This window comes from Pipra filicauda, unplaced genomic scaffold (genome assembly GCF_003945595.2).
Source record: "Pipra filicauda isolate LSUMZ 115617 unplaced genomic scaffold, ASM394559v2 scaffold64_size3178608_pilon, whole genome shotgun sequence".
Lineage (NCBI taxonomy): Eukaryota > Metazoa > Chordata > Aves > Passeriformes > Pipridae > Pipra > Pipra filicauda.
This window is the reverse complement of record NW_024104809.1, coordinates 2,461,182-2,485,598: the sequence shown is the minus strand read 5'-3', so window position 1 is coordinate 2,485,598 and position 24,417 is coordinate 2,461,182. Positions and strand designations below refer to the sequence as shown.

Sequence of the window (24,417 nt, the reverse complement as noted above, 5' to 3'; positions counted from 1 at the left end):
ATGAAAAAGACTTCTTTCGTAATTAGGAAATCCTCTGAGCTTTTAATTAATACAATTATTGAAGAGGTATTTGGTTTCTGAGGCTATACTTGGCATTCCACAGGCACGTGATTTTAGTGATATATAGTTGAAATGTCAGTTGAAAGCCTCTATAGTAGAAATAGAAAAGAAATTAGATTACCTCTGAGACTTAAAAGAATTGTTGAAGAATTCATTAGAGCAATGTTAAAATATGCTCTGAAACAAGTCATGTTAGTCTAGAGATTGATATGGGATATCTGGGGATTCAGAGTGCTGTACTACTCTGATTAATTAAAATGTAGTCAGCTGAAACCTCCACTATAATCAAAATTGTTCCCCAGGGTTTTACCTTAATTACAGTCCTGGTGTAGCCTTCTAGTCCTGACCATTGCTGAGCTAAGTAATTAGTTCAGTTTTTTTAAAAAATAAGCAAAAGGATAAAATTACCATGACAGTACTTAGGTTTGTTTTTGGGGGGGTTTTATTGCTGTGCTGGGCTCTGTTTAATATCACAAATTGTATACAGCCATTCTTTCTGCTCCTAAAGACAAACAGTGAGAGACGAAGTATCTCTGGTTTGAGTGTTATACTGTTTTCCATATTGTAAGACTTGGAATATTTTACAATTGCTGTTTTCTGTAACTTTTGGCTAAGATGCCAATCTCTCCTCTGCAGATGTGCTGCCTATCTCATCCCTGTTGTGCTGTGGGTAGTGTTCTCCTACAGCGGGGTTTCCTTATCAGCAGTTCTGCAGTAAATCAGGGAGGAGGAGATCACTTTTCCCAACAGGGTCTCGAATGAAGAATTCACATCATGTGAATTCATACAGGATACCAGAGGACATCTGCCTTACGAGGCTGTCTCCAGAGTTCAGACTTCAGGAACTAGATAAAGGACTGCTTCTGTCTCTCCCATGCTGTATATATTCTGACCCTGGCTTTACGTAGTCTGTCATCAGTTTGTCCTTGAGCTGGATGCGGTAGTGAAATTCTTTGGATAAGGCTAATCCTTATCGTTCGCTTGTGTCATGTCAAGGCACTCTCCCAGAAGCTGCTGAATAGCAAAGACATGACAAAGAAGCCTTTGATTGTGACTGTCAATACTGGGACCTGGAGAATTGTAACTCAGAATTAAAAGGGACCCTACTGAGTTGTAACTCTCTGGCAGAGCAAGCCCTAGGTTTGGTCTTCATCTTAATGGTCTGAATGCAACTGGTTTGGATTCTCAAAAATAATTTTAAAAACGCTGATGCTTTTTCAAGGTTTAAGGAAAGGAATTTCATGTCCTTTCTTGTCAGAATATAATAAACAACTATTATATTCTACTATAGCGGTTTCTTCCAGAATCCCATAGCACTTTACATATGTTATTTAGGCTCCAAAACACCCCATTAAGGGATATCTCTACTTTTTTTTTTTTTTTTTTTTGCAGTAAGACGAACTGAGATGCAGGAAGTGCTAGTAATTTGCTAAAGGCTAAGCAGTCCCTATCAGATGTAGAAATGTGTACTCCCAAGCTCTTTAGTATAACAAAGCATATATGTGCACCTGACTTCCACCTAAATAAATCCTCTAGGATTCCCTCCTCTGACCACGTGCAGTGGGCATGCACACAAAGGAAACACAGCATATCAACTCATATATAGTACATCATCAACCATGGTAAAGTATAATATTAACTGCTTAGTACATATCATAGCTTTGCACTTTTATTAATAAAAATGTCTTTAATATTAGCAGCTCTATTTAAGTGACGTGTCACAGAAAAGGACAGTAGGGAGGAGTCTAGCTGTGCCTTCTCTAGTGATCCCTCCATACCCTGCACTGTTTGATGAAGCCTAGCCTTATTCCTTTTGTTTCAGTGGCAAAGGAGCAAATTTGATGGGAAACCTGCCTTGCACATTTATGATAGGGCAGTCTAAAATGGAGGAATATCTGTGCTCTGAAAGAGATTCATGAGATCCTTTGCCCACGTAAGGAGCCAGTCTCTGGGAAGACTCAATAAACCTATAATTAGACTACATGTTGTCCACCTCAGACAGCTGGAGGTCAGATGAAAGCTGGCACGAGGGAACAAAGACTCTGGTTTTCCCCCTTCAAGAGTCTCAAGTTGCAAAAGAGTTGAGAGGTCATACAATTTCAACCTCTTGGTGTCTACTTGTCTGTATCGAGAAACTCCATCACAGCCTGAGTGATCTCACCCCCTGTGTGGGTCAGTGCTGGTCAGTGGGGGTACCTTCAGCGGGGAATGTGCAGCCCATTGGCTTGGTTGTGTGAGATAAACCACAGAGCAACAGTATGTGCTCGAACACGTGAGTCCTGATGCCTCATCTCAACCCTTTGCTTTTCTCTTGTACTGGGAAGATGATGTAAAATCCCTATTCTTCAGTATACTTTGCATGTGCTTTTTAAATAGTCTCTTTAGGGAGAGCATCTCAAACATTTGACATTCATTTGGAGATTCTTTTACTTTCTTTTTATCCTTCACTCTTATATTCATCTGTAATATTATTAGTGGTTAAGAAAATTGCATGAGTACTGTGCTAAATACAACTGCGTTGAAAATGGTGATTTTTTTTTTTTAATGTTACTTGCATGCTAGAGATTGGACACCTGCTCAAGTGAATGCCTGCAGATCAGATTGGTATACTAAAAAGCTGATTATGAGTGAAAAGTGGAAAAGTTCACCTCCAAGGATTTCTTTTAACAGGACTGTGATTCATTTTACGTGAAATTGTAATTTACAGTATTGCAGCTGTGCATATGTTCTTTCACTCTCTGATGTCTGAGACAGAAGAATTCAGTGCTGCTGGATTACTTCTTGTGGCATTTTTGCATCAGTACTGGTCACTATGAATTTGCTGCAATTGAAAGAATTTGGGCAAATGTAAGATATGAAATGTGTGTTAGTTTTGTATAATCCCAGTTTTAACTGTTTCTTCCTACATGACTTAACGCCGCATTGTATAGGTGGGAGTTTCATTGGAAATAGTTTAAAAGTTAACTCTGTTCATCCTCATTTGAAATGTATGGATACAGTCTAGCCTTGCATATAATCCCTTTCCTTGGCAGATGTCACAGAGCAGCAGAAAGCCACACATACACCCTTTGTAGAGAAACTGCTTCATCAAAGCACAACCATTGCTGTGCTGGTTCTTTCCCAGTCTCCCAGCTCCTGCTGAGCTCTCCTGAAGGAGCAGAGGTCCCTCTGAGCATGCTGTGTACCTCCATTACTGATGTAAGAAACATGTCCCCACTGGAGCACTCTGTTTTCAGCTTATTTCTGGAGCTATCACTGAACCTGGAGCTGGGAACAGCTCTGTGAAAATGAGAGGAACAATCCATGCAGGTGGCCAGCTGTACATCCTCCATACTTTTGAAGGAATATTTTCAAGTATAGGTAACAACCACTGCACTGGGTGTATACATGCTGTTTCATTGCCCTGCACACTGTTTTATAACATTCCAGGTAAACTGCTTTCAGTTGTTTAATTTTATTCACATCATCATTTTTAGGCAAAGCCATCATAGTTGCTCTCCGTTTCGTCTAGTGAAAGTCCATATAAAATGAGTGCATTTTTCAAAGGAGATGCTTCATTTTAGCATAAAATAGTATGTTTTGGTGTTAAGGGATAATGAATAGGTCTCTCCATGCTGCAACTTTGTAATTTGTCTGTACACAGCTGTGTACATATGTATGAGCATTGTATGACTGCAGGTGAGAGACACAGATGTGACCAGGGAAAGCAGCTGCATCTGCTGTCCTCAGTTACGCTGGTGGTCAGTGTCGGGTGTCAGGTGGGGCTGCTCCTTCTGCCTTCCCTTCTCCTGCTCTGAGAAGACCCCAGGTTCCTGTTTCTGTGCAGGGGCTGTGCCCTACACACCTCGTCTCAAATGAATGGGTTGTGTACCAATCCTGCACAATCACTAAAGCAGGACTGAGACCCATAGAATTGTACTGAGTGGGACCACAAAGATATCTGGGTGGGAAGGAGGGCACGGAATGTAGCCAGCAGTGGTTTGCCTGCAGTTTTCATGAGTTTGGAGCTGGTAGTTTCAACTGCAAAGCAGTGTGGTACTGCAGGCCAGTAGAGTTACCAGGCCAGTAGGTGTTCTGGTAGATTCCTTATCCTGTACCTTATTATGCTTAGGTGAGCATGAAACTTCATTGTGCTTTGAGTGGACAAGAGTCAATCTGCTACCGTCAAAACTAATATTTTGTAATGCAGAATCTGAAAACCAGCATTGGAGATGTTTCTGTTAGTCCCAGCAGTGTATCCTGCTGAAAGAAAATGCTGGCAATGAGACTATTCCTCACCTCAGAGCAGACTGTTTTCTGCAACAAGATATCACTACCACTGGTGCACAGACAGCATCCTATGGAAAAATGACATTGTTGGGTTTTTTCCTTCCTATATTTGAGAGATGAATTTGTGAAAGCAGGTCAGACAAAGCTTGGGGCTTTGTGGCTGGTTGTGAATATGGACTTTGATTTTCTTCCCTGTCCTTGTTACCAGTAAGTCTCAGAGGAAACCACTGCTTAGCAGAATGACTATAATTATTTTATTAACTGTTTGCTTAACTATAGCTTTGTGCTTTTTCTGCATCTGTAAGTATCTATACAGCATATATTGTCATATCATCCTACGTTCTTCCTGGAAAGTATATTCAGAAGTCATGGCAATAGTCACTAAGGGCTTGGAAAGAAAATTTCAGTCCAGGTGTTGAGGTAGAGCTCCTTCAGCAGTCGTAGCAGCCCTTTTTTCATACCGAATACCGTGTTCCCCTCTCATGCAGGTATACACACAGAACTGTACCCAAGTACTCACAGACTGACACTCTAGGTGCCACCTTTACCTTTCTCACGCTCTTCCAATCCCTTTCTGGGTGTCCCTGCCTGGATGTTGGCTGTAGCACCAGATGGTGGTGAGTGGAGTGAGTCTTGAGTCCTGCTAGTTGACACCAGAGCCACATACCAACAATGCTGTAGCATCTGACAGGGCCTCTTGCTAAAGGTACTTGTTTAGGATGAGCTGAGATATGCTTTGACTCCCCTCAAAATCCCAACTTGTTTCTGTCAGTTCAGTTTGGCAGGGAGGGAGGAAAATCCCAGCATTGTTTGTTGTTTGGTTGCACGAGAAGAAAGCTCCAAGCCAGAACATAAATACAGTGAGTAGTAGTAGGGATCTGACTGCTCATGGGACTTATCCCCATGGCGCTGTTTGGATTTAGCCATCTGGCTGTGGCCCTGCTTACACCTGTCAGCTGAGGGGGACAGTGCCAAAGCAAGGAGTTTGTGAATGTCCCCTTTGGCAGCACACATCATCAGCCAAGCCTTCTCTTCCTCCTCCTCCACAGCCTTGGACATGTCATTCAATATATATGGCCATGCCCTCTGCCACAACTGAGGAAAGGGGGTTTCAGCCCCATCAACCCCCCTAATAGAAATGGTGTCAGTCTTTTTTACACTAGACAAAAAACCCATAATTTCCTCCTTTATATTTTATTTTATTTTTTTCCCTTCCATGGTGATTTCTGCTACGATCTCCATTGGATATCACACCTTAGCAAGATGAAGCTAGCTCATGGCACTGGAATTTTATAACGGAGAGGAGAGAGTAGGAAGAGGAGGATCCTACCAAGTAGGATCAGCCCCAACCAGAAAGAGGTTAGAAGCAGATTGAAGTTTGTTTACATTAGAGTATGATGAGGCCTTTTAACACAGATGTGCTTCTTTCTAGCTTCTTCTAGCAACGCCATGCTCGTATTTGTCATCAAAGCGATACTGTCATTTTCCAATGCTGTCATTCTCTCATCTCCATGTCAACAAACCTCCTACCAGTTTGGGTGATGGACACATTTTAGGCTCAGATCCTCTGGGGAAGGTGTGATGACCCTCCCTTCAAAACAAGCCAGTCCCCGTCTGCCACTGTGATGCAGCAGTGCTCCTGTCCATCTGCCAGGGGGTCTTTGTGAATGCTGTGTTAATAAGCTCAGTCACATTCGTACTGCCTTTTTTTAAAGCCAACTCTACACCCCTGATGTCTTTAACATTGATAGGGGAATATTATTTTCCCACATGCAAATGGAGAATAGATACCACAAAGTGTCACAAAAAGTAGATTGATTCATTAAGCAATAACTTTAGGCAAAACCTGATCATTTAAAAATTTATAAAGATGTATTTTCCCTCTTTTCAGTGTGTAACAACTGTTTATAAAAGATTGTTGCCAATCTTAAACTGCACTAGTGCTTTTATACTCTGAAGCCTTTTACTTGCTGATGAATTTGATGAATGCATTTACAGTACTTCAGTAATCCTTCTGTAACAGCCTCATCTTCAAGTTCTTGCAATACGAACCTTCTGGACAAATCTGAATTATCACATGTCACACAGCCCAAGTTGGCTCAATAGCGTGGTGTTTATGACATCCTTCAAACAAACTTAAGACTCGAAGCATAAATTACTAAGCAAAATCAGAAGCAAAGGATGATGAGATGGTCTTATACAGAGTTGGAGATAACCAAAATAGAAGTTCCTTTAGCAGGTAAGACTTTTGCCAACTTGTAATCTTTTGCTTTTACAACCTGTTGCATGGCATTGTTTAACTAATAGCTACATTAAGTAAAGATAACCTGAAATAAATACAGGAATTCATCCAGTTGTCATGGCTTAGCTGAACTCCCTGTGACTTGGTGACCTCTCTTGCCCTTTGCTTACTTTTAATCCAGAATCCATCTGCCTTTCTTTAGTTGCTTCTGCTAAGACTTTTATGTAGTGGTTCTGTTGTGAAGAACTTTTTTGTGCTGTCACATTAGTGTTTGGACTTTTGGGTCAAGTGGACCTTTCTACCCAATTTTTTCAGGTTACTGTTCCTGTGTGTTTGCTATGGTCATGTTGCATTAGAAAGTCTGTGTGTGTGTGTGTGCCAGTGCTAAATCCATGGCTCCAGACTGTCTTTACATGATAATAGTCTCATGTTGGAGTCCACACCACAGTATCGTGATGTCCATGTGACCTGAAGTGTGTTAGGATCTCCTTACAGACAGGTATGCCATGATGTACTCTGTCCAGGTCTTTTCTCCCTTATGAATCACAGCAGTTTAAAATGGTGCTGAGGAAAACTGTTGAGCTATATGTATTTTTAAAAGAAGCAGTGCTGAACCAGTGTATAAGCATTCAGTGGAAAGGAGACCAGTATGATCTGTAATACTGCCTGTACTCCGGAGCTGAGCAACTTCTTTAGAACTATAAAGGGATTTGAGCATGTGTTTATTTATTAATTATAATTTTTTACTTATATCTGTGCTCTTTGCAGCAAGCCCTGTATTGCAGACCTGATGCCCTGCTTGCTCGTGTTGTACAAAATAACATGGATAAAACATCACTCAGCACATCTAAGTGCATGCCTGTATATGTAATCATTGTGCATATAGTCACACATTTGATTTTCTCTTATTTTTGGAATGATACAGTCTATTGGCATGGCTGTGTGCTTTTTACATTAATTTAAACAGGTAAAATCAGATAATGTATATTCTATTGCACATGCTGATATCCTTTCATTTTACCATTTTCCTATAGACAAAGATAATGAAAATTGATATTTTGAAATGAAGAATTTAATTATCCAAAAATACCCTTAATGCTGACATGCAGAACTGGTCTAGCAGAAAAAGCATATCTGATCCAAGTCATCATCAATTGCTCTATAATTACAATGACAGTACAAAAATGAAGCAACCTTACCTTAGCTCAGGAGAGTCTTTTTGCTCTATCCCAGGCAGTTTCCTCTCCTTATTCAACTGAAAAGGGAAAATCCACTTAAATAAAGGAAAATAAATACTAGAAGAGTTAGGGATTTAAGAAGTTCTCATCTGAACTGCTGATCCACTTGTTTTTAGCAAATTGCAAAAAAACTCAACCCAGCAGTAGCTCAGAGGGACTTTCCTCTCCTCATGTGTTCTGTGGGCTGAGAATCTGCAAGAATAAACCTGAGACGGTGCTGCAAGAGAGAGACAGCGGGGGGGACCTTGGCACGGAGTTGGACCAAACTCTAAATATAGCCCAACCCACTTTCTGTGCAATTCTCTTCATACTCTGAAGGCAGATGACCTTGTTGGAAAACTGACCTCCGAGTATGTCCCTTTTCTTAGTAGAGAGGATCTGAGGGAACAGGACTGCAGCGTAGAAGGACAGAAAAGCAATCGACCATCTGCATGCAGCAAATGAATGTAGGTATGAGCTCTTATTTTCATGGTAGTTAGAACTGATTGACTCATAATGTGCTTTATTTCTTCATTTAGGCAGCTGAGCCGCATGTCAGTTCACAAAAGGCCTGTACAGATGATAGATTGCATTGTAATTTGTTAGTTTCAAATAGAGAGCACTGACATAGATGACAAGCCTGATGCCTTTCTTCCTCTCAAAAACCTTAATGTATCAGTGTACAGTATTTCCCTAAAAGCTTCTAACTGTAACAATTATCCTTCCTTTCACTTGCTCTTATAATAAGGAAGACTTTCTGTAAAAGTGAGTTAAATCCACAAATGCATATTCTAGCACTGTATAAATGTGAGATGCTAGGATAACCTGAAAGGGCATCTGCAGTATCAGAGACCAAACTGCACAGCAGTGTGTAGTATATGCAGAGGAGGAAGCAAAAGAATAAGAGGCACAGAAGCATAACCCTTGTGCCTCAGATGGGGAACTGGTTTTCAACAGATGTTTTATAATCTGGGGAATTTGCCACTCTCACTCTATGTGGCAACATGTCAGGGTATTTTGTTCTTAATCTGAAGGAGAGTTTAACTTGATATGAGTTAACCTGATACTCTGTCAAATGGGGACCTGATACTGCTATGTCATATGAAGGCTTCTAAATAAAAAAAGCTGCAGAAATTGGAGCAGCTCAAAATGTCAACTCTCATGTTCTATGTAAAGATGGGTAAGAGAGTTGGGATGAAAGATTATTTGCAGTATTGTTCTTCAGTGGGATATATTTTTTGGTGGTAACATATATCTGAGTGCATGCTACATTGTATGCGTGCATACAATTTTCAATATTCTGAGAAAACCTGACTGAGAGAACATCAGGACTGTGATAACTGCATACTGTAGGTGCAAAATGTCTGCAAAATATCCGTGAGCCAAAAAGGCGGGAATGGTACCAGTAGTCAGTAAAGTAGCAATGTGTATCTATGAACAATAATTTGTGCTGTTAAGTTTTTGTGAAGTGTGCTATGTATCTTTTTTAATTGCAGCCTACTATTTTTGGCAAGTTCCACTGTGTAATTTTATCGTGATCTATAGACTTGAAGTCCACAGGATCAGCCAGCTCTCTGTGTTACCCTCACAGCAAGAACTACAGCTGTGAACCACAGCTGCTTCCCAATATAGAGAATAGTAAAAAATATGAATCCTTGGCAGTATTACGGGAGACATCACATCTGGGCTACATTCCTGGCTAAAACTTGCTCATAGTCAGGCCTAGGCTACAGCCCACCCATTAAGTGATTTTATGGATTTATCCAAGTTCCTCTTTCCTCCCAGTTTACCTCTTTCTTCCCCATTAACAAGAATAAATGTTTTTAGAAGTGAAAATTATAACAAATGAAGGATGCTAGTGTTTGATTTTGAAGGGAGAACTTGAAAAATTAATGAGTCCACCTCCAGATAGATCTATATTGAGTAATATATTAGCACTGGATAAGTAGTGAAATTCTAAATGTATGGGTCACCAACATTATTACATACTGATAGCATTGTGCTGTCTGTGCTCCAGGGTGGTGCTCTCATGAGATCCAGACCAACCCTACCAACTCCAGCTGCACAGTGCCACTGCTGCTTCTGCCCTCCCTCTAAGGCTAGGATATTGAAATCACCACAGATCCCTTCGTTCAGACCGTGAAAGAGATGAGGATTAGAGAGGAAATATATACTTCTTCCCAGCATGAGTGGTATACTTTTCACTCTCTTTTTCACCAGCTTTTCACCCTCTGCAGCAAACAGCTGGAGCAGCTTCCATACATGATAGATCTGTAGTTCTTAGAAAAAGAAGGAATCGCAGTGCTTGCTGGGTCCTAAAGCACAGGAATAGTCATACTTTGTCAGGAACTGTGACATGCACTTCTGCCATGTGAGTATTGTGGAAAGGAGGTGATTTCTTGCTCCTACAAGTAATACGCTGGTTGGCTTTGGGCAAGGAGTGTTAATCTTTGGAGAGGCTTGTCTAGAACGATGCTGTTTGTGTGTACAGGGCTGTAAATGGTGCTTGACCAACGCCAGTGATGCAAACATCCTGAAAGAAGGGGGAAAAACTCTTAGAGTGGTTTTATGTGTTTGTTAAGATGGATGAAAAAGTGTTTTGTTTGACAGCTGTATACACTCAAGTTTTTTTTAGGGTGACTTTTGCATAATTTTCCTGTCCACACCACGAAAAAGGAAATGTAGTAAAGAGTCAGGCCCTAGTTTGTGCCTAGCTTTTCCTGGGCTCTTAACTTATGTTTTCCTTATGATGATGGATGGTCTTTCTGCTTCTTCATAGTCAGTTTTTCTCTTTACCTGCCCAGCTTTCTTTGGTAGCATTTTCTCTGGAGTAATTTGGGTCTGGCTTTTGCAGAGCCCAGTCTGTTTGCTCCCTCAGATGGCTCTGTTGGGGTTGAGACTTTCAAGCCAGACTTGTGGGATTCTCCCTCAATACAATCATACATTCTGTAACTAGTATTTGTCAGCTGTTTTTTCTCTTGATTAACCCCAAATTCCTAGACACTTGTAGTTGTTTAAAGATCCCACAGAGCATTTACAAGGTGAGATTGTGAACCATGTCTCTGCCAGTTTCCAATATGCTCAGCCATATTCTGGCTCGCCCTATTCCTCTGTTTTTCAGAGTTGGATAGTGCTCTGTTGTGAGCATAAACTGTTGCACCGTATTGCTGGCATCCTTTTGAGTGCTTTCTGAACTGACTATATGGTATGTAATGCCTGGCATCTATCAAGAAGAGAAGCTGTTTTTGCAAGGTTAACATTTATAATGTTCATCCCGTAGATTTGTAAACACCCAAACCCCCATGCTACTTACAAACAAACTGAACAGTCTTCCACTTCTCCATCTCTTTAGAAATATGCTTTTAAACTTAATTTGGAGATATAAGGAGGTCGTTGGAAGTTTCAGCATAAAGGATAGTTTTTGAGAGAACAAAAGAAAAAGAGTAGACTGAAGCGATTTGTGGATGTCATCTCAGCCTTCACTTGTGATAACGTAGGCAAAGGGTATTAGAGCAAACAACAGAACTGATTTGCACCCTGTGCTGAAGTATTTTTGTGTCTTCAGTCTCTAGTTGCTCGTTTGGCAAGCCCATAATGAAGAAATTAAATTGGATGCCGAACAGTAAAAGGGCCTGTCATATTCCTAACATGTCAGATCTTTGTGTTTGCCTACTATGGGTTTTAAAACTACAATGACTAAATGGATGTTGAGTTCTCACTGCTTACCTTGGTGATGCTGGTATTCGTTGTGTGAGGCAGCGACAGGATGTCAAATTCAATCTTTCCCTTGCAGGTGAAAAAGTTATTTTTATTAGAAGTGACCTGCTACTTTTACCTCTGATCAGTCATGTTTTGTGATTTTTCTACCATGTTTTTGTCTTACAGGCAAAATGGAAAAGTCAAATTATGAACAGGGCTAGGTTTGTGCTATACCAAAAGCTGGACCTAACCTCGATCATATAAAGTTTATTCTTTTGTGCTTACATGTGTACAACAGAGAATTTCCTCTGATCTTATTTTCTCATATGCTCTTTATTTTGTCTTTTAGTTCATTCCCAGTCAGCAAGACATGTCAAAAATTAGTTTAGAAGTACCTATTTTGAATATTAAAGGGAAAATGTAAAAAAAAAGGGATAGTTGTTATAAATGTATTGTGGGAGATTCTTTGCACTGCAGATAGTTAAGTCTGTGAGATAAAAAATTTTTATCATATCAGAGCATAGTGAAAATTAACTTGATATTATTCCATTAAGACCAGTTCTTTTTTGCTTGAGTGGGCAGTGATTTTAATTTAAATTGTCCTTCAGTGTAAGGAAGAAGAACCTAAACTGATTATCCTGTCACCAGATTTATCAGGCAAAAAGAATCGTTTGTAGTAGATGTGCCTTTTGAACTGCCCTAGGAAGAAGTTTGCATTTTTAGAAGAATATTGTGTTTGCCTTTGTAGTATAAGCTATTGCAAATACTTAGAAATTATTACAGGGAATTTCTATAGACTATTAACAGGAAATTCTGGCTTGGCACAGGCTTAGGCTGGATGGAGTGTGAAGAAGCTTGTACCATCTGAATGTTACCTAATGGGACAAAGTTGAAGCACTTTTGATTCTTTGATAGAACTGTATCTGTTTCTGCTCAGTTGCTTATTGTGTGTCCTTCAGTTGTACCTCACAAGTGCACTTTAAAATACCTTTTTTCACATACCTTGGCAGGTAAAGTCTGCAGTTCAAGGCATCCTCACAGATATGAAAACTTACTCTTGTGCTGGAATGGGTCTGTTTTGCAGAAGGAGTCCTTTGTTCTTAGTGGTAGAAAGGCAAAACAGTGCCGAGACCGTAGGGGACTGTGGATGATTTGGGATGATGGAGCAGTGGCACCACTTGTAATTACCGTGGAGATTATCTCAGCCCGGACAGAGAGACAACTCTGTTCTCTGTTGCAGTAGGCTGATAAAGTTGAAAAAGGAAAGGTAACTAACTGATAATAACCCGCAACAGAGCTTTATGCCCAGCTTCTTGCTTCCTAGTAGCAGTAACAGATACCAGTTCATTCACAGAATTCCCTCTTTTAGTTCCAAATGGTCAAAATACCCACATATTTTCAGACGCTATGAATGAAGGCACTTAATTTGATTCATTACACTGGTTTGCAAGCTAAAATGCAAAACTTGCATCAAAGATTTGCACTGAGCTGTAATAGTATATCTTTTGATGCAACTAAATATTAATTTTTCATTTCTTGTATGTGTTCTTATACTGATTCCTAAGACTAAATCATGTTTTGCTATACAGTTTTAAATGATTTAGCTAATCCTTGTTCAAGGAGGTAAGATGTTTTGGTTGTTTTTTTCTTTTCTGTAATATGTCATCTGGATGTCTCACGTGATGCATGCCTGTGATGGGGAGAATTATTTATTTTTCTGGGGGTGCCAGGGGACTCTTTCTAATTTAGTCAGAGCAATTTGAAAAATGGAAAGGGTACTGACACTGTTGTAGCTATTTTTGATGCAATGGTTATGTGATGATCTTCCCCAAGGACAGACACTTTTGTGTCTGACATATTTATCTCATTTACTAGCAATTTGTAAAATACTGTCATGGTATATAGCCAGCAAGTGGTCTGAAGAACCATATTAATAATAAAATTTGCATTCTTAGCCATTCCATGTGGCTGGTCTGGAAATCCCAGAAGAGCTTCATAACTAACTATTGCTTGGCCAGTTGGCTTTGCACCATGGGCTCCAGGGTATCTGAGCTATTATTAGGCTTCTCAACAGGAAAATTCAAAGCTGTCCATTGCCTATGGGGAGGGAACTTGGAATGGATTGTTCTGGTAGACATGAAAGAGATCCTCCTTTTGGGGTTAGCTGTGCTGGTGGCACACAGCTGAGTAATTTGGGATTTGTCCAGGAGGCAGTTTGAGCTGCTGCTTACCTATTTCTGCTGTGACCCACCGACTTCCATACCTCCTTCTCCCACTGCGGTGTAGAACCTTTCCCTTTTGTCAGGGAAGTGGTTGAGTTTGGAGTACTTTAAAATATTTAAAATTTTAATCCTTTCTTCTTAGTTAACCAGCCCACCAGCTAGACCTGTTTCATTTAAAAGACCTCATCTGTTGTTTGATCCTGGTGGCAGGACTGAGCTTTGGGTTATCCTGCCTTGAGGAGTGATACCGTAGGGATATGTTAAAATACTGCCATCACCACCTCTAGCTTAGTTACTGTGATCAGCACAACTCTGCTGGCAATAGGAGGTCTCTCAGCTGAGCAAGGATGAACAGGGACTTGGGAGCCAATTTTGCTGACAGCTGTTACCTTTTACAGAACATTAATTGTCCTTGCACGGCGTGTACCTGGTGGGACGTGCAGGAGAGATGCAATGAGAAAAATTCTAAGTAGCGCATTGACGTTAAAATTGTTTAACCTGATTCACTGAAGATTTAGGCCAGTTTTTAATAGCAAAACTATGAGAATAATAAAAAAGTCTCAGACTTCAATTTTTTTATTTTCTCTGACCTCATCTCTGCCCCTCTCCTCCCTCCTCCCAAAGAAAAATGGCAATTAAGAAAAGACTCAACACATTTGGCCTTTTAATCAGCGTCAAATATATTTAAAGTGGAATTTAAAGTGGAGAACCCTGAGAAATGTTTTTCCCACACATTGCTGAACACAGATCAGTCTGTTTAGTCAACCAATAAATAAAAATATTGCCTGCAAAGCACCCTGAAATTAAGACATCAGAGCACACCCAAACTGAGTGAACTATGTCTGCTTACAGAGTAACAACAAGCACGTACTTTTCTGAAAGTATATATTTGAACTGGAAAGAACATCTGAAACTGGAAAGAGAGCATAAGAAATACAAAACCTGTTTCCACAGTACTACGGGGCTTTTTGTTAAAAATCAGAAAACACAGGCTTTATTTAAAATCTGGTTTCAGATATGAGGCAAATTTGGAACAGTCAGAGGAAGATGGAAATTGGGAGGGGGAAAAGCGGGGGCAGATCAATAATAAATTTTGTACAAACTCTGTTTTCATGTGATTCTAGTCTGGTACTGATATGTAGCCCTGATGGGAGTATAATAGAGAAAGCAGGAATTTCTGTTCAGATCCAGAGATTCTTCTGACCCAGAATGTGTCTCTGATTGTGGGCAATGCCAGATAAATCAAATAAAAATTGAGGGATTTTCACTCATGGGCATGTAAAACAGGTTCACTCCAAATTTTGTCAGAGATTAATTTAATGGTAAGAAATTAACTTTTCCTGTACTGGCCTGTGTCACTGGGGGCCTTCTGGATACCAAGCAGGTGCCTGATCTTGCTTTGCTTCCAGATTAAAAAAAAAACCCAAACAAACCCCCACTTAGTGGAAACCATTCCTTCATTTATCTTTGGGTATGTATGCAAAATAATATTTTTCTGTTCCAAGGTTTCTTTTTAATTATATGTTCGTTGTTCCTACATTATAAGCAGTTCTAAGGACCTCACCTCCCCTTCTCTCTCAAAAAACTCCATTTGTTCTCTTCATATTCTCTTCCTGTAATGAGCTTCCCATCCCTGCCATAATTTCTGTGAGCTGCCTTTACCTGTATTTCAGTCATAGGCTACTTGAACCACAAGTTGCATTTTTCTAAGAATTTAAAGACTGTTTTCAGGTGAAACTTTTTATTTATTTTGGGGCTTTTGGAGGTGTCTTGCCTAGAAGAGCTTCATTTTTCAGTCACCCTTAATTCTTACAGAAATTCATTTATGTTGTAGTCACTATGACTCCTTTGTTAATAACTCCAAAGTAGAAAAGTGGCATGTGAAGGTCAGAAGTCTCAGCAATGTTGAATCAGCCTAGTGAATGCAAATTTATTTGTACTTGCTATCTTATATGAATAAAATTGGATTCACATCAAAGCACATGCCATTACATCCTGTGTCATTAAGGTCTTGTCTACCTTTAAAAATACTAGTCTAAATAACCAAGCAAATACGTATTCTTTGTGAATATATTAGTTAATAAAGGTGATTATTAATGGGAATCTGTTAAATTATCTAAATATCTGTGTGCTTTTTTATGTGAATGTGTATAAACATACAGATGTGTATGTATTAATATAGGTATGTATATGTGTATAATTAGTATACATATTGATGTACTTAGACTTATATGCATATATTAATGCAAAGAAGTTAGAAACCATTGCACTCAATAATTTTAAACAGTGATCAATATCATAAATAAGGAAGTCTTATTCCTCTCTGTGTGTGTGTATGTGTTAATTAGAAATGGCTTTTTCCATTTTCGCATGGTTCAAAATAAAATCAAATATAAACGCTTAATGACTGGGAAGCCTGTCAGTATGTGCCGTGCCACTGATGTAATATCAAAGCAAAACACGTGAAGAGTTGTGGAATTCCCATTTATTTTTCTGTATCTAGAGCATTATGTGATGGTTCTGATGTCTTTGATGACCTTGTGGTTGCGCAAGGTCCGTCCCCCGCAGGAAAGCAAATGCAGAGGATTGATGGACTGAACAACATCAGCCCTTCAAGCAGTGCGCTCTGTCAGTGCCTGCCTGCCTGCTCATTTGCACCTCAAGCGAGATGAAAGTCAGTGTTGTACTAATCAATTTGCTTCTGCATTTGTGCCAGTTTATTCTTAAGGAAGGGTTTGTGCTTTCTCCTATTCTAGCAGAGAGGAGTCTCCTGGGAAGCTCGACATCTCAAAGCAGAGCAAACAGTGCTGGTCTGTTACAGACATGTTTGTGATCTGTGAGCTTCAGCATTTATTTGCATCAAGTTATGATTTGTTTTGTGAATAACCTCACTGACATCAAGGTAACTATTTGCAGAGAAGGGTACACTGTTTAATGTGAGCATGGTTGGCAGAGTCTGACCTGTGGTACTTTGATGCCCTCAACAAAATGCTCCTGTCGTCATGGGAGCTGACACGGTGTCACAAAAAATCACAGCTTGAATCTAGCTTCTCTCTCTTTCCTGGGACGTGGGTGGTTGTTTCTGCAACAGATAAAAAGTTCTCCTGTTGTTTGAAATAAAGATACTCAGGTACTGCAGAAAGATGCTCAAATTAGAACTGTTTTCACTGATTTTTTATATTAAGCCTTAGTCTATACCCTCTTCTCTCACTTCTTGCTGAAAGCAGAGGACGTTGCATCATGAAGTGCTGTCCAAAACTCAGATGGGCAGTGAACAGGTGGTACATTGTTTGTCAGGCTATTTCAGAGCATGGAAACCATTTGTCCAGTTTTAGATTGCTATTGCTAGCAGTGTGTCTTTTAGTTGTGAGAAAGAGAGGAGGTTATTTAAAACCTCTTAGGCGACTCCTGTTTGCCTTTCAGAGCATGCCAAGTGGGATTTAAGAAGGAATGCTTGCAGATCACAGGCAACTTCCCCTGAATCTATTTCATGGAATTCTCATTTATTTCCAATGTGAAACATTGGAAAGAACTTGCACAGCAATTCAATTCAGTGAGACATTCACGGCTATGCTCTGGAATGGGTATTTGGAGTTCAAGCACAGTGAGCAAGAGGGATGAAGAGGTGATTCTGATTTCTTTTATGTACTTCATTTATATAATATCTCCACAGCCTGCTTTGATGTAGTGTGTCCCGGACTCCAGGAGCGTGGAGCTGATGTGTGTTAAAGCTGGTCACCCCTCCAGTGTCTCTGGAGTCAGGGCAAATAAGGCAGAAGTCAGTGATGGGCCCTTAAACACAGAAGCTGCCCTACCAAAATATAGCACAATAAATTTGCCAGTGGATATTTGGTGATACAGAGGTAAACAAGCTGATGGTAATGCCTAGTGGTAACACTGAGTTACCAAGTTACCATTTAAACTTTCTGGAATAAGCTGAATGATGTGATTTTTCCGGCTTCTTCTAATGAAGTATTACATCTGAGATTCCAAAGTGACTGGAGGATATAAGTGGTCAGTGATTTTGGAGAGGAATAGGCCAGGGAAGGAGCTCTTGCTGTGTGTAGGAGCACTTGGACATTCTCAGGAGAACAGAAAGATATTTGACCTCACAAACCTTCAGCTTTCTCTCTTCCCCAGTTCACCTACTGCCACGTGTTGGCTGTACAGGGCTAGACATATATGTCCACATGGGCTCAGGCACTTGTGTGGCCACAGTCCATTTATTCAGCTGCCAATTTGATGGCTGTGCCTACAAAGAGGATGAAGCAAATAGGCAGCTGAGCTGCAGTCTTCCCGTGGTACACATTTCTGCATTTGCTCTAGATCTGGAAAGTGAGGACTTTTCTTGGTGAATTCCTGTTTAAGATTTCAGAATATGTCTTCATCCTATGTTGAGATGCAAACAAATGCTGTCATTTCTTCCATAGCATTTGGTCTTAATTAAGTTCATTAACATGTTTATCTAACCCCTTCACTTAGGAGTCTCTTAGTTGTATGGAACAGAAAAAAAATTCTCAGTTGCTGTTCTGTTTCTAAAGCTCTTGTGGTTTGCCAATAAGATTTTGAAAGTAAGATTTGCAAAGTAAGGTTTGCAAGTAAGATTTCACGACAAACAGCATCCAACCTGCTAAAACATTCAATGATTTTCTTTACTTGTTATCTTTCAACTTTGCAACAGAATCATAGAATGTTAAGGGTTGGAAGGGACCTTAAAGATCATCTAGTCTAAATGCCCCCTAGTCTACAACACCTCCCACTAGAACAGGTTGCATGAGGCTTTTTCTGACTTGAGCACTGCCAGGGTTGGGGCATCCACGATGAGCAATCTGTTCCAGTATCTCACCACCCTCACAGTAAAGAATTTCTTCCTAATATCTAGCCCAAGTTTACCCTCTTTCAGTTTGTACCCATCTTGAAGCTGTAAATTTACGACTTTGGAATACAGGAGATTGCAATAATGACTAAGTACCTGTTGGGCAGAAATATTCCAGATACAGAAGTTGAATTAATTCAGTTTGATGGACGATAATGCTTCTGGCAATGATCAAGGAAGTAATTCAGTCCCCAGCAGAAATGTCTGTGTTTCAATACATCTCAAGCACTAGTATAACAGTATTAGAAGTAGCTGTTGCTGTGCATATATTTTTTCCCCAAAGTCTTTCTGTAGATAAAAGAGATGAAGCAGAGAATGAGTAAAGACTTCTGATTTTAAATAGCTTTCTTTCAAAACATAAGCCTATTTTAGTCTTGTGAATGTACTGCTTAAACTTTGGGAATTGGTGCCTTTGTCTAATTATTAGTGAAGTAAGAGACACACAAAGTGTACTAGCAGGAAACGTGTGCACATTTTTTTATACAGTAGGACATTATAGCAATCTTGTGATTTTTCCTCTTTAATTGGTGTCAGTAAGACATTTGGCAACTTAGGGTGGGGGTTTTGTGCATTTTTGTATGTGCTTGGTTGGATTTTTATTTTTTTTTCCTTCACCTGCAAGACTTGTTTTGGTAGGAAGAGATGACTTATTTTAAAAGAAGTGTCATCAAACTTAGCAAGTGAAATGTATTTTTACGATGATCTTCAATACCAGTGTTAATGCTTGTTTTGGGGTTTAAAAACATAGGTCTGTAATTATATGTGGTGAATGCAGCACTACAGATCCAAGACTATGTTTTACTTGTTCTGAAATAGTGAGATGTCATGTGAGTTAAGATGTAGTATATCAGAAACATTTTTTCATTGTTCACTGCTTGGCTTAATTCAGCAGAGATTTTGGAAAGGTCAGGTATTTCCACCTGTGATCCTGCAGCTGGCACCCACTGTGCAGCATTCCAGAAAGAAAAGAAATATATTGCCTGCCAGATGTAATACTGTGAAGACGAGGAGAAGCTTGGACCTTATCTTAGAATAAATTTCAAATACTAGTGTTCTGGAAAGGATAAAAGAATCACTACAGCTGTGCTTATTGCCAATCTTGAGATTGTATTATTGTGACAACCTTTCAGATGAGGATTTTTTCCGGTTTTTTGAATGCAAAGATATATGGGTTTGAAAAACAGTAAAAAACCCTCTTCTTTTTTTCTTCATTAGATCCTTCAGATGATGAAGCTGTTGAGAAAGCGAGTGATAACAAGACAGCAACACATCAAGATTCAGATTCCAAACCTGCTGTGAAAAAGAAAAGAAAGCAGGTTTGTAAATTTAGTGATTGTTTAGAGCACAAAGATAATAATGCATAGAGAAACAGAAACCTCCTGTTGTTCAGTAAAGGGACAGTTCTCTTCACTCTTTATCTGACCTGTTCATGTAATAAGATTTTTTAAAATTATTTTGCCTTGTTTAGATGCGATCACATTCAAGTACATTTCAATAATAACTTCACTCTTGTTTTGTGTGAGTTGAGGTTGCCAGGCAACAAAGTGTCTGTCTAGTGATAAAAGCCTGGATAGTGCTACCGAGTGTCCTACCCTATAATTTTTTCCTTTTCCCTGCACACGCAAAGTCTAGAAAGCTATATTTATATATTGTACAACTTCTCTGCCCAAGCATGTCCCCTGTGCAAGATTCAAGTGAAGAAGAATTCGGGTCCTACACGGATTGATGTTTTCTTACCCTTGCACTGCTAAAAGCTTCATTTAATCACAGTAGGAACTGTGTTGTTCAGCATTACATGGAGTATGCCAAAGAAGAGGCAGCGTCGAGAAAAAAAATCATCTAGAGGTCAGATGACTTTAAGAAGTTTCTTGTTTGAAGGTAAATCTGTTCTGCCTTCCTGACACCATATGAGAGAATCAACTGAGTGGCTGTCAGAGAGCTAAAATTGCATTGGAAGCTATCTCTCCTTGAGGTTATAGATATTAATTTTGACCTCTAGGTCAGTAGTAAATTCACTACGTAATGCCTAGGCAATTGCCCAAGTGAAAACCATTTGCAGGGGTGTTCTTTTTTTGTAACAGAGAAGTGTAAACAACATGGTAGCAATTACAATACTTTTGGGTGTCTTTCCAAGGAGACCAAAGGTGAAGTGATCCAAATATCTGAACTAGTTCAATGTTTTGATGAGGGAAGAGAACCAAGCAATACAGGAGAAAGCTGTATTGACTTTGTACATGCTCTACCAGGGGATCAAATGCTGAGGACTTCAACTTGGTGACAATTCTTATGGAGCCAGTTTCATCAACATTATTTTCACTTAAGCATTTAGAAGTAAGTTAAGACACTTTGTTTGGGGAAGTTGCTTGACTCTTTTTATAAGAACGTTAGAAAGGAGTAGCCAACACAAGGTACTTGCCAAGGTGTCCTGAGACTGCTCAGCTGTAGCAGAACACCTGCCACAACTCTTTCTGTCATATAAAGAATATCAGTCTGCATTTTGGAATCAGGTAATTTGATGTTTAGACACGGAACTACAAGAGGCAAATGCTTTATGGCAGCTCAAAGTCATGGATGTGTTACTGTCCTTTAGAGCAAAACACTTGCAAAATCAGAGGGATTTACGAAAAGCTAGTAGTTTTGTAGTTATGGTGCGTATAACAAAACCCATTTTACTCATCCATGCCGTATTCACAGGCTGGAAGCTGTTCTACAGTGGACTTGGAACCTTAAAGCCAGTCACGAGACAACCAAATAGGATTATGAACATTTATGTTCCTAGTCTGCAGGCTGTCCTCAGGCTTACAATGAAATGAATAATTTGTCTCCACTCTGAATGACACATTGATGTGTTTACTTTGTTTCAAGCTCCAAAAGTCAGAGTATAGGTCTGACTTAGAATGTAAACTTTCACACGCGTGCAAGAATGTTTTCACTCTACATTTGAATTTCCAGTACCTTTGGCAACATGTAAAGAAAAAAATATGTTAGAAACATAATACAGGAAATATTTTATGTTCTGTCTGGGATTAACAAACAAGGAATTTATGACATTTTAGTTCATAAATCAGTGGTCTCGGCACAAATTTCCTGTTTTCTGCATTTTAAGAATTTCCATGTAAAAATAGCATAAAAACACAGAGCACAAGGGAACCATGTCAAGAAGCAGTTGGTTGTCTGCTCTGTGTCTTGCATAAGAAAAGTATGCAAATGACCTTTTCTTAAGGGTGGCATGCAGAGAACTATTTCATGAGTAGGTAGGCAGTGAACATTTGGATAAGGGTCAGAAGTTCAGTCTAAATCAGATACTGAAGTACTTTAAACTGCAGATCATCAAAGATGTGTAAGTTTACAGCCATTTACAACCATGAAGTTTATGTTTTTCTTATGGCATGATTTTTAATGTCTGAATAAAGAGGAGTTGTTATTATTGCTGGACTAATAATATACTATGTCTAAATATATATATTCAGTGTAAAGGAGGTAATTTTGAATCTTAACATGCTTCTCTAAGGAAGCAAGGCTTTGACTACAAGCCTGCTTTGTACTTGTATTGTCTACTGTGTGCTTCTGTTGCTGTTGAAAGGAAGGGTTACATACTGCCTTCAAAAAAGAAGCCATGGTATTTGGTGATACTTTTAAACATCTGAATGAAGGGTTAGCAGTGAGAAGATTTTCTTGTAGAGAAAATTTTTCAGTTCTGTTGCAGGTTTCATTCTTTTCTCATGCAGATACTAGCTGGGAGTGCTTTGCAGAGTTACATACATCAGATCACAATGTGTGTGAAGAGACAAATGGGCCCAGAGTGAATGAGTGACATTTTTCAATATGCTGGAAGAATGATAGCACTACTAGGATAGGGAACCATCACACTTAGCCGGAGGACAGAGATTCAGGTTGGCTCCTTTCTGAGTTTTTGGTTGATCGTTAGTATCCCTTGACTAAATCAATCCAAAGACTTGTTCTCTGCATAAAATATGATGTTGAAAATAGAATTTATTATTAAAACACCTGGCAAATGGTCTTTGAGTACCTATGGACAGCTGGGATGCGTAAGGGTAGAGGAAAGGGTAGCTCTGTTTCAGTCTCAATGTCTGGGAATGCTAATGGTAGGGATAGGAATGAAGAAACATATGATGGTGTTTTAAAAGCACTTGAATCAGAGTCAGGATAGAGATTTTTAGAATAGAAACAAACCAAAAATAAACCACAAACGCTTATGTTAACCCTGGAACAAGTTTGTTAGTTGAAGTGAATTTCTTCTTGCAGTCATTCCCTTGATTTCTGGTGAAGATAGAGAAGATCACAGTGACAGATCTCTGTTGCTGGGGCAAGATATGGTCCCTATCCCACCTTCTCCTGGGTATTGATCTGGGCTGTGCTACATTCCAGTCCTGGTTGTAGAGTGTTTTGCTGGCTGTAGTCAGTCCCCAGCCAGATCTTCTCTGGTAGTTCTGAAGTTTCATTTCATTCCTCAACCAGTTGCAGGGTCATTCCTGTACAATACTACAGCCTTTGCAAGTGCAACGAGTCTCGTAGCCTCATGGCACAGAAAGCAGGAGCAAGCAATAGGACATTCGTTTGTGTTGAGCATGGTGGTTACCTCTTTTTATAGCTAACTTAGGGGAGTTAGGAGAAAAAGGGTACAGTAGGCATACTATGAACAATTAGTCTTCAAAACATGCTTCTGATAAGGATATGAGAGTGGGCTTGGAAAGGCACAAATGTGCTGGGTAGGGTCATGCAGTACCAGTTGTTGTGAAGTGTCCTCCTGTTAAAGAGGGCCCAGAAAGGCCCAAATACTCTGGCCCTCTTGGCCTGCTTGAAGCAGCCCTTTAACAATGGAACAAATGAACATCTTCTCTGGCTTTCAGCTAGGCTCCCTATGCTGCTGATATTTTTCTTGCAGGCTTTCCCCAGGGAATAGCACTGGATTTGCTGTTCCTAAGCTTTTTAATGCTTTGTGTGATGAGTCTTCTCTACATTTTCTCACAAGAGCAGATTTTTCCAGCCAAATGCATCCTAATATCAAGGAGCTTTTTCCTGCAGCTCAGCCTGTTTTCCCATTACTCTTCATCAAGTCACTTATTAAGCTTTAAAGCCCCTCTGTGTAGATTAATTTGCATTTCCATGAGGTGAAAGTCCCCAAGAAGGCAAAAGAGAATTGCTGTGCTCAAAACAAGGAAAGCCTTTGCTTCCTCTGTTTTGGACAATTTTAGGTGGATGAGGACAAATCCTATCCCTGGATCATGTGAACAGTGATTCTGGTACAAATGGACCAATTCAGCCTGTTTACTCAGGCACAAAAGAGGGTTAGTGATAGCAGCATGTGTTGAACTATTCTGAAATGCAGCATGTATTTTTCTTGTGTGCATCTGACCCTGCCTGCTATGAGGAGACAAAGCAAGAGTGGGGTAGGACAAATTCGAAACACATTTTCCCAAATTTTACATTACAAGTGTAAAAGGAAATCCAGAGCATGATCGTTTCCAATTAATCTCACCCAGTTCCATCTTTTACCATCTGGATGCTCACCTTAGACCCAGCTATTTTAGAACACTACTGGCAAAGTTTAGAAAAACTCACACACACAATAATAGAGCTTAAAAATATAAAGTTTGTGATGGGTTTTGTTCATGTTTTCCTCATGCTGTTTTTTTCCAAAGTATCAAAACCTGCTTTTTACCACTTTATGGAATTACAACTATACCTTGAATATTTCAACTTTCTGTTCTCTTACTCCCCTCTTGGTTACAACAGCGATCTCAATTCCAAAATTACTTCCTATACATGTAACTGTAAGAATTTGATCCCTTCTACAGGTGGAGAAGTTTG

General features: G+C 39.6%; 2 protein-coding genes across 4 annotated transcripts in view; one reads left to right on the top strand and one right to left on the bottom strand.

Annotated features, from left to right (window-relative positions):
* FILIP1L (filamin A interacting protein 1 like) overlaps positions 1-8,170 on the bottom strand; it is a 188,972-nt gene extending 180,802 nt beyond the window's left edge. Inside the window, exons 1-2 of the mRNA XM_027727510.2 lie at positions 8,154-8,170; positions 7,771-7,826 (exon numbers count right to left, since the gene is read on the bottom strand). The gene's annotated coding sequence lies outside the window, so the exon portion shown is untranslated. The remainder of the gene's footprint in view (positions 1-7,770; positions 7,827-8,153) is intronic.
* Positions 1-24,417, top strand: part of CMSS1 (cms1 ribosomal small subunit homolog) — a 223,629-nt gene that overhangs the window by 182,544 nt on the left and 16,668 nt on the right. The window contains exons 1-2 of one of the 3 annotated variants that reach the window (XM_027727520.2): positions 6,429-6,568; positions 19,801-19,901. In XM_027727520.2, coding sequence (XP_027583321.1) covers positions 6,511-6,568; positions 19,801-19,901 — 159 coding nt within the window. In that variant the 5' untranslated portion in view covers positions 6,429-6,510. Of the gene's footprint in view, positions 1-6,428; positions 6,569-8,044; positions 8,260-19,800; positions 19,902-24,417 lie in introns of those variants that run through there. The other 2 variants (XM_027727523.2, XM_027727521.2) reach the window with 2 other exon arrangements.